We start from the raw sequence: 14,886 nt of genomic DNA, 5'->3' as shown, positions 1-14,886 counted from the left end.
ATTTCTTCACAAAGCCACTTAGGATAATTTAATTGTTTACTTGCTTCCTTAAAGAGGAAGACTTAAAGTGAACTACCCTAAGAAGCAGTATATTATGTTCTGGGGTGGTCTAGAATTTAAAGCAATTTTTGGCCTTATTCCCATATAAAAAGAAAGATGGAGGGTGGGGGGATGGGGAAGGGTGGATTGTGTTCCAGGGTTTTTTTCCTCTTTTGTTTATATTTTTTTTGCATGCCAAAGAGATTTAGTTATGGCCAATAGCTGAGGTTTACAATTTTATAACTATTTTCCAAATAAAGTACTTAAAAATCTTCCTACATTAGTCGGTGACTAGTTGTGGTGTTAATAGATTTTTATGAGGTCAGCCACTAGCCTCCTATATGGATTAATTAACAAACTATGTAGGTAAATAGCATTACCATATTTGAGAGAAATTTCAACAGAGATTAAATCAGTGAGTTTGGAATAAATAGATAAGAAAAAGACCTAAAGCAATTATTCTTAAAACTGATATTTTTGATAGAGTACAGAGATGACTACCCATATTTATAGCTGGGGGTCCAGAAGTAATTGCAGAAAGAAAAAATACTTCTGGCCTAAAACTTTGACTGCGATGTTTCTATTTCCTGAAGCATTTTCATTCATAATCTCCAGTTGATAACTGTGGTTATAACTAATTACAGTTGTTCATACGGTATTTCTGCAAAGCAAGAAAATGTCAACAATTATGTACCATTCGGTTAAATTATTGATGATATTTGTTAATGCTTCACCATGCATATTCTGTTCTGGGCACTGATACGAAATTTAAACCTGGTATGAAGGGCAATATACTCAACCAAGTAAAAGACCTAGACTTTACCTCATGGGATTTTAAAGCTGATGGTAACATTATACATTATGCATTTTTTATGTATTTGTAGGAAAACCTCTAGGTATAACAATAGGAGCAAAAATTTTTCTGAATTTGCAATCCTGCTGTAAATGAAGTTCAGATTTCCCAAGAGGTAGTAGCATTATAGCAGCAAGATTGCCTATTGTACTTTGAAGACCATTGATGGAGTGTATCTCTTGTACGCATGCGTTCTTGTGTCTGTGCCCATCTGTCATAGCAGTTCAAACGTAGGAGGGGGGGAGGAGGCTATAATTACATTTGCATAAAATAGTTGGCTAATAAAGAGATGCAATCCTAACACTTCAAGTTTTTAATCCATTTAAGATATAGTTAAGAGCTGATATACATGTCAAGGAATATCCTAAGAAATCCTATAATTTACCTGTCAACATGTAACTATGTATTGAATCAATAACCAGTATGGAAATTGCAAAGGTTCCTTATCAAAAGACAAGAGCTTAAATGTTAGTGTTTGGCACGCATAGCAATATATTATATGCTGTGCTTGACTAGAAGGTGTTGTGCAGATGGCCTTTAACCTCCACAATATAGATTTTGTTCCCTAGACTTACACATGAAGTGCGTATGTTCATATTTACCCAGTTTGGAGATGAGTGAGATACATCAAACAAAACTGCATCTCCATGGCCATCTTTTATTTCATGCCACTGTCTTTTTTCCTATCCAAGGGGAAAAAAAGACATTGCTAATAAATAGCTGTCATGTTTCACCCCATGTGTTCAGTGGTACAAAATCTCTTATATAAAATACGTACAGCTTTTTGGAATACTTGTTTATCTAGTAAATTAAACATGTTTATAAAATTACTTGTAACTTTATAATACCCTCTTGTAACTGTCAATTATGGGAACTAAATTCTGCCTTCATTTTGTCAATGCTTATTTGCCTTTGGTTTTATTTAGGAAACCCACCTTTTTCCTAATACTCAGAGTTGTTTGCCTCTCATTGAGCCGTGGTCAGATCATCTTTTTCTCAAGAAGACTGACCTGCATTCTTGATATGTACCCCCTAGTTCCCATCTTGCAGACGCTCTTAAAGGAATAAAATGCATGCACTTCACTAACAGAGAATATTTTCCTATGTCTGTAAAGTTCTTCACCTAGAAATTAATCTTTGCTGTTATTAACATCCCTTCTCGCAGTTTTGGAGCATAGAACTGGGTGAGTTGGATACATATTTCAGAATTTTTTTTTATCCCTCACTTCTCGGCTCACATTGCACCACGTTAAAGCTTACACTTTATTCCTGCCAAGTATTATATATTGTGTATTTTCAAGCAGGAAAAATGTGTGTTACTTGAAGCAAACAGTATGCATTATTTGACTCCATAAGAGACCCTTTGATCTCTAAGACTGAGTTAGGCGTGGTGTTCTTAGAGTTTCTATTCGTGAATCTCTGCTCTGATTAATTAAATGACAGATAGTCTATTATTCAGTTCTGCAAAGTCATACAGTTGCATTCCTTAAGATAATTATCTTTCAAAATCCCACGAAACCTAACCAGTTAAAGTTATTTCCCCGAAACTTGAATTTTGTCCTTTGCTACCTATTCCTTTTTATTGCTAAGTAAAGGATTACATTAAATTTCTAAATTTGAACACCTTTGTAATTTTTTTTATATAATTGAATTGTTCCTGAACTGTTTATTTTCCACTCAGTGAGGGTACAGGAAGATACTTAGCCAAGCTTCTCGCTTGTAATCTCATGTAATTTTCTTTAAAGATGGAATGTTATCCTGGTTTACAAACCAGTTAGGCATAGTGGAAAGAGCACAGGGTTTGGAGTCAGACATTGGTTCAAATCCTGGCTCTGTCAGTGTGTGACATTGTCGAAGTCACGTAATCTCAATACCTCAGTTTACCCTTCTGTAAATATGAGGTGCTATTTACCATGTTTAATAGTTGCAGAGTAAATGAATTTATAAATATATATAAAACACCTAGCAAATAATGGGAAATTCGAAAGGGTAGCTACTACTACTGTTATTTGTCACTAGACTAACAAAACTTCTGAGTACAGTTTTGATTATTTTGAAGTTCTGTTGTATTACCATGCAGCTGTTAAATAATTGTGTCCTTGATATGCTTGCATGTCATTGATGGATGAGAAATTATTACTCTAATATTTGAAAGGTGTTTGGGGGTTCATCAAGATGAGAGGTATGATAAATATAAGATGCCATGTTTTTACCTGTACTTTCTTCAGGGTATCCTGTCTTGGTAGTGAATGGAAGAGGGCCTGGTCTCTGGGGCAGTGCAGAAGGCACTTTCATCATCTCACTCACTGCAAATGTCATGTGAGGTTTCATGGAAGTATTAAGAGATCCAATTAAGAAGAATAGTTCTGAGTCTAAAGCAGCCCAGAGTGGCTTCTCTAGGGGAAACTCCCTGCTCAGCTGGTACGTTTGTGTTTGTCATTAGGGACACCTTGTATCCCAGGTGCCTGCCTTGAGACATCTGCCTGTACTGGCTTCATGTTACACACAAATCCACAGTTAATAACACTCCTAATGTTATTTATAGGCTTAGTTATGTTAATCAGATTGTTTCACTGAGTTCTTTCTCTTATTCTAGTGGCTGGTGGTTGTGGAAAGAGGAGGGGTTAGAATGGGAAGTTAAGTCTCAGTTTAAGGGAAGATTAGGTGTTATGCTATCATGCCTTGCTTTTCGCCTTTGTGCAGCCCTGAATCTGTGGAGGCTAGTCCAGCAGTTAATGAGAAGAGCGTGTATTCCACTCATAATTATGGGACCACTCAGAGGCATGGGTGTCGAGGACTGCCTTACGCTGTGAGTATGCATTTGTTTCTCTCCAGAGCAGTGATCTTCCTGGAGTGTAATCCATTCTTATACATTGTGACTTTCTTGCAATGTTTATATGCAGCATGACGAAGTTGCCCCTTTTGCACTTCCCTGCCTCCAGCGGACGTCTAGCCCTGCATCATTGTTCTTGTTTTTATGTCCCAGTTGACCTTGGCATTTTGTTTTATCACTTTCCTGGTTGAAGCCAAAAAACGAAGGGTACTACTTTCTTCTTTCTTTCCATATGTACCATACTTTAGGGGAGAGAGGGGCCAGTGTTTGGACACTGTTGATTTAAAAAATCTTATTTTCAGGATCATAATTACGGAGCCCCTCCTCCTCCGACACCTCCTGCTTCTCCCCCTGTCCAGACGATCATCCCTCGTTCTGACCTGAACGGCCTGCCGTCGCCCGTAGAGGAACGCTGTGGAGACAGCCCGAACTCGGAAGGAGAGACTGTTCCTACCTGGTGTCCTTGTGGTCTTTCTCAGGATGGCTTCCTTCTCAACTGTGACAAGTGCAGGTAAGATCACGTTCCTTCGAAGTTCGAGCCTGGGTTGCTGGGTTTAGGGTTTCTTACTAGTAGGGAAAAGCTCAAAGTATTCTTTCTTGTGTTTGTTAATGTAGATGTTCCTTAGTGCTCCTTGGCTCGAATTCTCTGCACTAGGTGAGAATTGCTGACAACAAGGAAGGAGAGATTGATGTTAAAGCTATTGAATTTGATATGAAATTTAATGTCCTGGAAACTTTGGGTAGGTGGGAGGAATGGGGTAGTGTATGCAGAGACACTTCTCCCGTGTGTGATGATGTGCTACTTTAAGTTTGTTTTCCCTCTTTAGGGGAATGAGCAGGGGGAAGGTTATTAGACTTCATCGGCGGAAGCAGGACAACATATCAGGTGAGCGAAAGATGGGTGAGGCCCATATTTTGACCTAATAGTTTGTATTTTAATTATTTGTCTCAGGAATCCCCCCCTGTAAGTTCCCATGGTCCCTAGATCTTTTCGTGGAGCTAGAAATCCTCTCAAGACCACTGTAATTCTCTTTTTGTGAATTAAATGTATCCATAAACAACATTTTAGGCCTGTAGCAATCAAAATATGCCTTGTGAGCAGAAATAAAGTAGGTTCTTTTTCTCTGTTACACATTGAGGCAATGGAGCTTGGGGACTGGGTATGTGGAGAGAAATATATACGATGTAGAACAAGATTTATATGCTATTGCCAGTGATCCAGAAAGAATCTTGTTTTCATATGGAAGGTGGGTATTTAGGTTGTTCTACAGATCATAGAATTGATAGAAGTAATGACTTACCGACTATGAGCTGGACCTAAAGGAAGGAATAAGCTGTTTTTAATGCAGTGTCAAGACTATTTGTACAATGTGAACTATGAAATAATCTTTTTTTCAGGTGGGGATAGCAGTGCAACAGAAAGCTGGGATGAGGAGCTTTCTCCTTCCACTGTGTTGTATACAGCAACACAGCACACACCTACAAGCATCACCTTAACTGTTAGAAGAACCAAACCCAAGAAGCGGAAAAAGAGTCCAGAAAAGGGTCGTACAGCACCAAAGACAAAGAAAATCAAGGTATGGAGGGTAAAAGTGTCTTAAATAGAAATATGTCTGATGAAATAGCTCAAATTTTGGACCAAGAATGCACCAAAATTCTTTTAAGAAGTTTGATCCAGATGTTTGAAGGGCCACTTTTGCTCTACTTGCAAAAATCGGCTAATCTGTGTTGTGAACATGTAGACCAACCTCTTCTGCCACTCCATACCATCACAACTGGCACAAAGTTTCTTCTCCTCCAAGCCCCATCCCAGGTATGAAATCCCAGCCCCACCCGGCATAAGCCCATATATGCTGCAGCCTCCAGTATAGGCTTCCACTATCCTTACAGTATCTCCCTGCCTCCTCAATCCCAAAGCAGTCTGAAATTCTTGTCCTGGTACGTGCCCACCTCATGTTGTTTAGGTTGATTGTTTTCCTTGTTTCAAAAAAATCAAGAAACATCTCTTGAATGGTCTAGGCTTCCTCAGTGTGTTGTGGTCACTTTCCTGTATTCTCAATTAAAAAGTCTCCAGGAGAAACTTCTTCTGTTGTGTTCTTTCTTCCCCATCACGGCAACTTTGTTGCTCCTAGGTGACTTGCCCACCCCTTGTTAAGGGGATTGGTCTTTGTTTCCTTCTTAATTTCAAAACTGGTAAATCTGCAACCTTACTTAAGGGTTGGTGTTTACTTTTTCTTTTAGTGTCAGGGGTACGTATAGGATTTAAGTGATGCATGCTCTTCCCCGTTAATTACTTAGTTCCACAGTGGGAAGTACTGGAATTAGCCTGAGTTCACTGGCTTTGAGCTACCCCTATTCTTGATAATAGTGTGGGGGATTCAATTGTATTTGTTACCTAGGGGAAAGGGGACAGACTAGAATACTTGTTGTTACCTTAGTTTTAGTCTCAGATAGGTATAACTGTCATTCTTGGTACCAAGTTTTGTTTTGTTCTACTTGTTTTCCTCTTTGGGATAGGCATTTCGAGAGGGATCCCGGAAGTCCTTGCGGATGAAGGTAAGGGGTATTCTTCCCTGATGCTGTGTTTTACTTCACTGTGATCTTGCATTTTGGTCAGCTTCTTTTCTGACATTGATGGTCTGGGAATCTTTGATGGTCTGCTTTTCGTTAGTTTGTAATTGTTGCCATTCAGTTTTCATAGAGCCTTTCTCCAAAGTAGATTTTCTTGGCCATTTTGTGAAATATTTTCCCTTTCTGTAATCAGCCTTCATTTATTGGTTTTTCATTAGCTGCTTTTCTGGGGGGATAAGTGACATTTTACCAAACAAAATGAGGTTGATGTGTTCTATCATTGTGTTTGGCCTCAACCGCTGGACTGAGGTTTCTGTGGTGATAACAGGATCTCTTGTGTACCCATCCTAGTGCCATGGAGTCTTTAACCACCAGTTGGAGGGATAATTTTCATCAATAGGAAAGTAGTATTATTTATTGATAGGAATTACTCTTGTTGGAATTACTTACTTTTGAACTGTTTTTTCCTGGCATATCTTTTTGGTATAGAAGATTCAGATGGTGCTAATGTGTTTCTTTTCTTCACTTATCGAATAAAAGAGCTTATGAGGCATGATTTTGGAGAATAGAGAAATTATGTGCAATGGACTTTGAGGTACTGGGTGATAAAAACAGTTTGCTTGAAGGAGATTTGATACACTGTTTGGTATCTTCCTTTACCAATGTATATATAGGACGACAGCATACCTCCCAAACTATTACTTAGGGCTTCAAAGTATTTAATTAGAATTAAGATCTATTTTAATTCTATAAGTATTCGTATTTGTAAATGTGTAAATGATGTAAAAGCAGGATCTTTCCTATTGACGGTATACAACTGTATGGCATAAACATTAAAATCTTTTAGTGAGGATAAGCTTTACTAGGTTTTTTTTTATATATATGGAGCACCGATATGACGTTAACAAAGATCACAGGTGGCACTTTAAAATTTGAAGGCCTCACCTTGCATATACCTGTAAACAGACTTGTACGTATCTGTAAAAGAGGAGGGAGAGGACTTAGAGCCCAAGGCCATCAGAGTCCTGAGAGGTCTTGGAACACAACTTTATTTTTATTTATTTTTTATTTATTTTTGCTAAACCTGTCTTCTGTAAGGGGCCACATTTGCTTTAACTGCCCCTTTATTTTTGTCTCCTTTACTTACATGGGACCTTAAATAGGCTTAGGGAACACACAGTACTCATCCCAGCTGCAAAGCTCTTTTCTCTTTTCTCAGCTATTGTAACTTGCCTCTAGATGTTTGAAATGTTTTAAAAGCTGTTGACTGGTTCTCCTAGAAAACTACACATAAACCCCAAATATTGCTTGCTGTTTTAAAATGTTGATAGATAACCCCATAGACTTGTTAAAATTTAGACAATAAAAGAAATACTATTTGGTTTATTTTAATTCTCATTAGAATTTTAAATTGAGTTACAAATTTTGTACTCAGAATTTATCAGTAAGAACTCCACCAAAGATTTGGTTGAGAGCCATTAGAATGGGAAGAATTTATCATTTGGATTTTTAATCCCAAAGTCAAAAGCTTCTCTGCTAGAAACTACTCTAAACCAGAATTTCTTCAGCCTCGACACTGTTGACATTTTGAACCAAGTAATTTCTGGCAGGGAGCTGGTGGGAGCTGTCCTGGGCATTATAGGCTGTTTAGCAGCATCCCTGGCATCTACCCATTAGGTGCCAGTGACACACAGGTATGATAATAAAAAGTGACTTCAGCTACTGCCAAATGTCTCCCTGGGAGCAAATCACCTGTGGTTGAGAGCCACTGCTCTAACCCACTGAGATGGGGTCTCCAGGACACAGAAGAATGGGACAGCAGAATAGACAGTTGTATTAATGAATAACAGCTAATACTGTGGCAAAGGCTTCCAATATATATTACGTTTAATACAAGTTTAGTGATCACTACTGGATGCTTAAACTTGGGAATACTATTTGGGTTCCCCCAATCCTCAGTCTCCTAAGTACTCTAAAGTCTCGAGTTTTGCACTTTTCTTTTGCTCATCTATTACTGACATCTCAAGCCAGATGATATTGTGTTCTCAGTGTGTTGGCCTTAGGTGTTTCTTAGATCCCTTTGTTTATTGCTCAGTCTTTTGGACTCTGGTGAGAAATGTAGAAAACAATGGTGTTAATTTTGTCCTTTCCTGTTTCTTGGGGAAAGGATGGTAGACAATAGTCAATACCAGTGACACAAAAGTGAAAGAAAGAAATCGTTATAATAGGCATAAATATTTTCTGTATCATTCATGGAGAGTATATTTAATTTTCTTATGCCCGTTTTTGCAAATTTTGTGTGGACGTAGATTTCTAAGTAGCTTTGGTACTATACTGTCTTTCCCTTTTAGTCATCACTAGTATGACATCATCACTTTGGGTGTTTGTTTTGTTTTCTGATGATACCTTAAGTCTTGAGCACCATGGAGGGGAACATGTGTCAGACTTAAGCTCTGTCTCTATAGTTCAAGCACATATGAACTATCTGTTTAGGATGATGAAACGTTTCTGAGTTATAATCTTTTCTCAGTACTGTTACCATAGAGGGCAGTGGTTTTCCTAGAGAAGTATATCAAAATACCTCTCAGAATTTTCTACACTCCACCTATCCACCTCCTCCCCTCACCTCACCTCTTCAGAGTGTGGCTATTTAAACTGTCGAAAATAGAGTGTTAGAAGGATACACTTCAGAATGATAACTTTTTCTATGGGAGGTGAGATTATGGGTTATTGTGTATTTGGGTCACATGTATATTTAGAATGAAACTGTATTAATTGTATAATGAAAAAAATAAGTCGCATAGAAACAAAAACATTCTCCTGGAGAGAAGTAAAATAATACCAGTTTGGGCTGACACACAAATGCAGATATTCAAGAAGTATTGAAATTAAAGCAATGTGATATTTTGAGGGGTCTCTTGTTCTCTTTTTTGAAAATTTTCTCGTGAACTTGGTATCATCTGATAAGAACAGAATTTATTTTTATTACTTAAAAATAGTCATAAAATCAGTAATGGGATGGAACTACAATCCAGATTAATTTCTCCCTTTATAAATGAGGAAACTGAGCTTTTCTAAGAAGTTGTTCAAGGCCTCCCTGCTCATGGGTAGTGAAACCATGGCAGAAACCAGATCCCCTGACTCCAGGCCATTGCTCTTTTATGCCACACCAACTGCCACGCGAAAACTCAGCCTGTTTCCCCCTCCCGTTTTTATTCATGGACTCCGCTAACCTACCTGACCTTTGTTCTCTACAGAATTCGCCTTCTGAAGCACAGAATTTAGATGAGAATACAACTGAGGGATGGGAAAATCGGATACGACTATGGACTGATCAGTATGAAGAAGCTTTCACTAATCAGTACAGTGCAGACGTACAGAACGCCCTTGAGCAACATCTACATTCTAGCAAGGAGTTTGTCGGCAAGCCTGCTATTTTAGACACTATCAATAAGACTGAGTTGGCCTGTAATAATACAGTTATTGGTTCCCAAATGCAGGTAAGAATCAAAGGATTAATACTTTAAGTAGTTGAGATTTTAAGAACACAGGAAGAGAGCGTATGTGGGAATTACCATTTCATTCAAATGTACAAGGCTTTAGAATAAGAAATTATTTGCTATTGAGCATCTTAAACCAAAAGCAGGTTACAAAAACTGGAAACTACCCAGATACATATTTTTAAGTTATATTAATTAAAAATAGATAAATTAGGATAGGAAATTTATACACCCTCAATAGGAATTATTAAGATTAATAGAAAGCTAAGCTTGTTTTTTCTCATTCTTACGTTAGACATAGAGCAACTAAAATCTTAATCATATGGTTTTCTTTGACCTTTTCTTGCCTTGGGGAGGAGGGTGGTGACAGGTGCACTAGATGTTTGTTTCCTAATACTGAGTTTTTATCAAATTTAAATTTTTCTGATCGTTGAGCTAAATAACATATATAAATAAGACCTAAAAACATTAGTGTCTTTTCCTCAATTAGGAAGTATTTTTAGTGTTTGTTAAGCTGCTGTTGCAATTGTCTAATGTTAATACTCTGGTTTTATGCAGCTACAGTTGGGAAGAGTCACTCGTGTTCAAAAGCACCGGAAGATCCTGAGGGCTGCAAGAGATTTGGCTTTGGACACTCTTATAATAGAATATCGAGGGAAAGTCATGTTACGACAGCAATTTGAGGTCAATGGGCATTTCTTCAAAAAGTAAGAACATCATTTATTGAGCAGTGAGGGCTAACGTGGGCCTGGCTGAGCAGTATGACTGTAAAAATTATCCTGGTTGATAGGATGCTCTTGGGAAAGATTGCAGCTCAAATAAACTCACGCCCATCTGCTATTTCTAGAGAAGTGCAAATAAATTTGCAGATTGTTTAATGTATAAAGTGGTGATGACTCCTTTCCAAGCCAAGCATTCCTTGCTTTGTGCTTATTCTTTAATCAACAGCAGACAAGCATGCGATGTTTTCCAAGTTTAGGCATTGCAAAGGATTGCTGCTGCTTCTGTCAGCATATGCTTCATATTTGAAGTCATGGGGTGGCTTTTTTATTTGTGTTGAGAATTACAGGAATCTTATTATATCCCTAGACCATATCCCTTTGTGCTCTTCTACTCAAAATTCAATGGTGTAGAGATGTGTGTGGATGCACGTACTTTCGGTAATGATGCTCGGTTCATCAGAAGATCATGTACACCAAATGCAGAGGTAAGATTTCTGTAGCAACTTCTCTCTGAATGGGACCACCAAAGAACAAGTCTACTGAAGAAGCAGTCTGAAAATTTCACTCAGATTAAGGTCTGTAGATAATGGTTATGATCTTTCATTTAAGAGACAAAAAAAATGTTATGATGGCTTATATTCTGACAGAACTTGGGGGGAGGGAGCAAGTTAGCATTTTCTAAAAAGAGCTAGACTGGATAAAAAGTCGATGAGGTTATATTAAAGAAGTTTCCATATAATAGAAGAATATGTCATTGGGACCAAACTAATCTGTGTAGTTACAGTTTTAGATTTTTAGGTAATAGCAAGAGAGATTCTAGACATTTCTAGAATTGATTACTTAGTGCATAATCAGTGTAACCATATCAAATGCAGCAAGAAAAGCTACAGAGCTTTTATTACAAGCTAAGGAATTTTAATTCTGTGAAAACAGCTTAAAGATGTAGAGCAGCGACCTTACACTGATTTCTAACATCTCAAGGTTTATTTATTGAAGACACATAAATTTTCAAATAATTACTATATAATAGTTTCAAATGAAATGATGGAGTTAAATAACAGATTATTATAACGATAAGTGGGGAGAAATTATTGGATAAAAGGCTTTCTCCTTCTTTTGGAGAGTTCCTGGTCTTTATGGTAAGAATGAACCATACGCCTTGTTCACTCAGGTGCGACATATGATTGCAGACGGAATGATTCACCTGTGTATCTATGCTGTGTCTGCCATCACCAAGGATGCCGAGGTCACCATAGCATTTGATTATGAGTATAGTAACTGGTAAGACCTCTAAAACCTTTCCTAACGTGAATGGCCTTGTCTTACATGTTAAGCTATTGAGTCTGCTTTTGTTATTGAGTCTGCTTTTGTTCCTTACCATTTCTGTCTTTGTTTAGCTAGTCTTTTCATGAGTGTCTTTTCATTTCCTGCCTAGAAGTTGTGGAGGGAAAGACAGACTTAGGGCATTTTGTGTTTTTGTTTAGTTTAGTTTTAGAGGCATAAGTATATAGTATGACACTGTTCACCAGTCTCCCAACCAAGGGTATTTTGGCTGACTCCTCTATAGCAAGAATAGCAAAAAGGGGATGTAAAGACACTCTTAGAAATTGCAGTAGCATCTGTTATGCACACAGCACTTGTGCCAGGGACCATATAGAATGAGAATTTAAAGATTCACCCACCCCATCCACTCAAACCATGTAATCTAGTTATATATGACAATGCAGAAAAACATAGAGCAAGTCACAGATGAATGGGTTTTGTAAAATGGATGCTTTTTCTCCCTGGTTCCTTTTAGGTTAAAAATGTTGTGTGGTAAATCGATGTTCAACACATGGTACAAGAAGAAACTATATTAATAATAAGTAGGAAATGAGTAGGTAAAAGTGAGCATATGGTGAAGGTAGGCAGAAGAAAAGTATGACCACTTTAGACTGTCACTGATTTACTGCCCACTAAATAGCATAAAAACAGTTGGGAGAATGGGATTTAGTGGGGGCTTTATTTCCTTTCCACCTACTGTATGTAGGGAAAGAATTGGGGTTATATAGAGAAACACAGAACGTTGAAAGTATTCATAGAACTCTCGTATATCTCTGTTTAAGTTTTTCAAAGATAATTCCCAAGGAAATTATTGTACTAATATTTCAAGAGAATGACTGGATAATATAACTGAACTTCAAGAGGACTGACACAGGCCCTTTTGGTTGTTTCTTTGGAGCAGTAATTATAAAGTGGACTGCGCATGTCACAAGGGGAACCGGAATTGCCCTATACAGAAAAGGAATCCCAGTGCTGTAGAACTGCCACTCCCACCCCCTCCAAGCCTACCCATCATCGGAGCAGAGACAAGGCGGAGAAAGGCACGGCGGAAAGAGCTAGAGATGGAGCAGCAGAATGAGGCTCCAGAAGAGGATAGCAACCCACCACCAGAACAAGTTTCTGAGAAAGTGACCGTATCCAGTGACCATGAGGTAATCTCCCTGGGCCAGAGGTTGTTGCTATGGTACTGATCCTCTCCAAATGAAGAAGATCCTGGGTTGCCACATATGTTTTATGTAGGGAATCTATTGTAACACTTAATGCCCTTCATATCAAGGTGGGTGCTTGATTATTCATTCTCTCTTTTTTTTAAATGTCAAGAACATCCTTTTGGCTACTTGCCAGTCTCAGTCGAGAGAATGGGGCTTATCATCTGTGTTTACCATGTGGCCCCACATGAGTAACACTATAAAGCACTAAAAATTGTTTCTAGAGAGTTTTAAGCTTCCAGAGGAAAAAAACATTGATTTTTCGTTGAGCTTAAAAGTACAGCTAAATATTGCTTCTATCTTAAAGGAAATAGACAATCCAGAAGAAAAAGCAGAAGAGAAAGAAGAGGTTACAGATGACCAGGAGAACCCAGCTCATAGCAGGAGGGTGGGTACCTTCTAACATCATTTTGTTCCTGCTGACTCCTGCTACCTGCAGCATGTGAAGCCCTTCTCTTCTGCGTTTGCATCGTCTCATTTCTTTGACAGCATACTGTACCATCACCTGCAGGTTACAGTTTGGACTTTTTCTACAAAGTACATTTCATTGTGTTTTTTTTTTTTTTCTTTTTTTGGTTTTCACAGACACACACATAGTGGTCTGATAGTCACTGTTATCTGATGGTGGTCTTAAGAGGCTTCTTAGAAACACTTTCATTTCCAAAACACTGCCTAGTAAAAACAAAATGCCTCTTTTGGGGCTGTTTGATCTGACTTAGGAAGTTCCAAAGTTTGCGTGAGTTTTTGCATTTAAAAATCCCTATCAGTCATGTGGATTCAGAAAGTCTCCTTTTTTACTAAAACCATCCATGTTTATTTTGGTCCCTGAGAAGTTCAAGAAATTCTGCTTGGTTATTTTTGAACTCTGAAAAAGCAGAGAAATATTTGTTTCAATGGCTATTTTTCTTTCATATTAAAGTTTTAGAACAGTTGGCCTTCTTTGAAAGTTCAAGTTTGACCTTGCCTTCCTTTACAACTCTAAAACTTAAATGAAATACTTTCTTTTTAGTTTTTATCTTTTGTTCTCCAAGATATATGTGTCATCTTACTGGTAGTTTTTATAAATGTCTATAAATTTTTATTAATACTTTTGAAAAGCTGTCCCCTCTTCCTGGTAAGGCTTCCTTCTATGCTAACGCTGTTTCTTTTTAGACCCGGGAAGACAGGAAGGTTGAAGCCATCATGCATGCTTTTGAAAACTTAGAGAAAAGAAAGAAGCGGCGGGATCAGCCCTTGGAGCAAAGCAACTCTGACGTCGAGGTTACTACCCCCACTTCAGAGATGCCTATGGGGGAAGAGACAAAAACTGAAGCTCCTGAATCTGAAGTTAGCAACTCTGCTTCAAACGTGGCCATCCCAAGCACTCCGCAGAGTGTTGGAGTGAACACCCGGAGGTCTTCCCAAGCTGGGGTAAGAGGTTTGAAAAGAGTTCATGCCTTCAACATCCTTGCTTCTGCTAATATCAGTTACGTCTTTTGGAATGGTTAAAATCTGCGTTTTCATCTTTGCCTTATATTTCAATAAGGCCATTTTCATCTGCTGATATTGTGGGATTCAGGGAGACAGAATTGGAATGACTAGACACTTTTAGATTAGAATGGAATTTCATACTGTTGCTGCCAGATAGACTGTTGGTGGTGAGTTCATAACATTCATTTGGTTTCTCTTTTGGCCCTTCTGTCTAGCACAGTTACCTCACCTTTCATAGGATTTTCAGAATAAAGTCATCTTTCCCTTCCCTACCTTAGCCATGAATTCTAAAACTTCAGTGTCCAGGAAAGAAACAAAAGGAAGAATTACCTTCTTTGCGAGGAACCCTAAAATTAGGTGGCTACCT

The 14,886-nt window shown here is 38.1% G+C and overlaps 1 protein-coding gene across 21 annotated transcripts in view; it reads left to right on the top strand.

The window, feature by feature from the left end:
- The window catches only part of SETD5 (SET domain containing 5), a 74,334-nt gene that overhangs the window by 34,658 nt on the left and 24,790 nt on the right, over positions 1-14,886 (top strand). For 3 of the 21 annotated variants that reach the window (XM_019748263.3, XM_019748267.3, XM_019748262.3), the window contains 13 exons: positions 3,121-3,313; positions 3,596-3,701; positions 4,028-4,236; positions 4,553-4,611; positions 5,124-5,302; positions 6,243-6,281; positions 9,554-9,796; positions 10,355-10,503; positions 10,886-11,003; positions 11,690-11,799; positions 12,743-12,992; positions 13,357-13,437; positions 14,202-14,459. In XM_019748263.3, coding sequence (XP_019603822.1) covers positions 3,222-3,313; positions 3,596-3,701; positions 4,028-4,236; positions 4,553-4,611; positions 5,124-5,302; positions 6,243-6,281; positions 9,554-9,796; positions 10,355-10,503; positions 10,886-11,003; positions 11,690-11,799; positions 12,743-12,992; positions 13,357-13,437; positions 14,202-14,459 — 1,893 coding nt within the window. In that variant the 5' untranslated portion in view covers positions 3,121-3,221. Of the gene's footprint in view, positions 1-180; positions 3,314-3,595; positions 3,702-3,721; positions 3,933-4,027; positions 4,237-4,340; positions 4,381-4,552; positions 4,612-5,123; positions 5,320-5,390; positions 5,539-6,242; positions 6,282-9,553; positions 9,797-10,354; positions 10,504-10,885; positions 11,004-11,689; positions 11,800-12,742; positions 12,993-13,356; positions 13,438-14,201; positions 14,460-14,886 lie in introns of those variants that run through there. The other 18 variants (XM_019748270.3, XM_074313038.2, XM_088798440.1 and 15 more) reach the window with 11 other exon arrangements.

The sequence above is a fragment of the Rhinolophus sinicus genome, chromosome 5 (genome assembly GCF_057876585.1).
Source record: "Rhinolophus sinicus isolate RSI-liver-muscle chromosome 5, RSI-T2T, whole genome shotgun sequence".
Lineage (NCBI taxonomy): Eukaryota > Metazoa > Chordata > Mammalia > Chiroptera > Rhinolophidae > Rhinolophus > Rhinolophus sinicus.
This window is presented reverse-complemented; position numbering and strand designations above follow the sequence as displayed.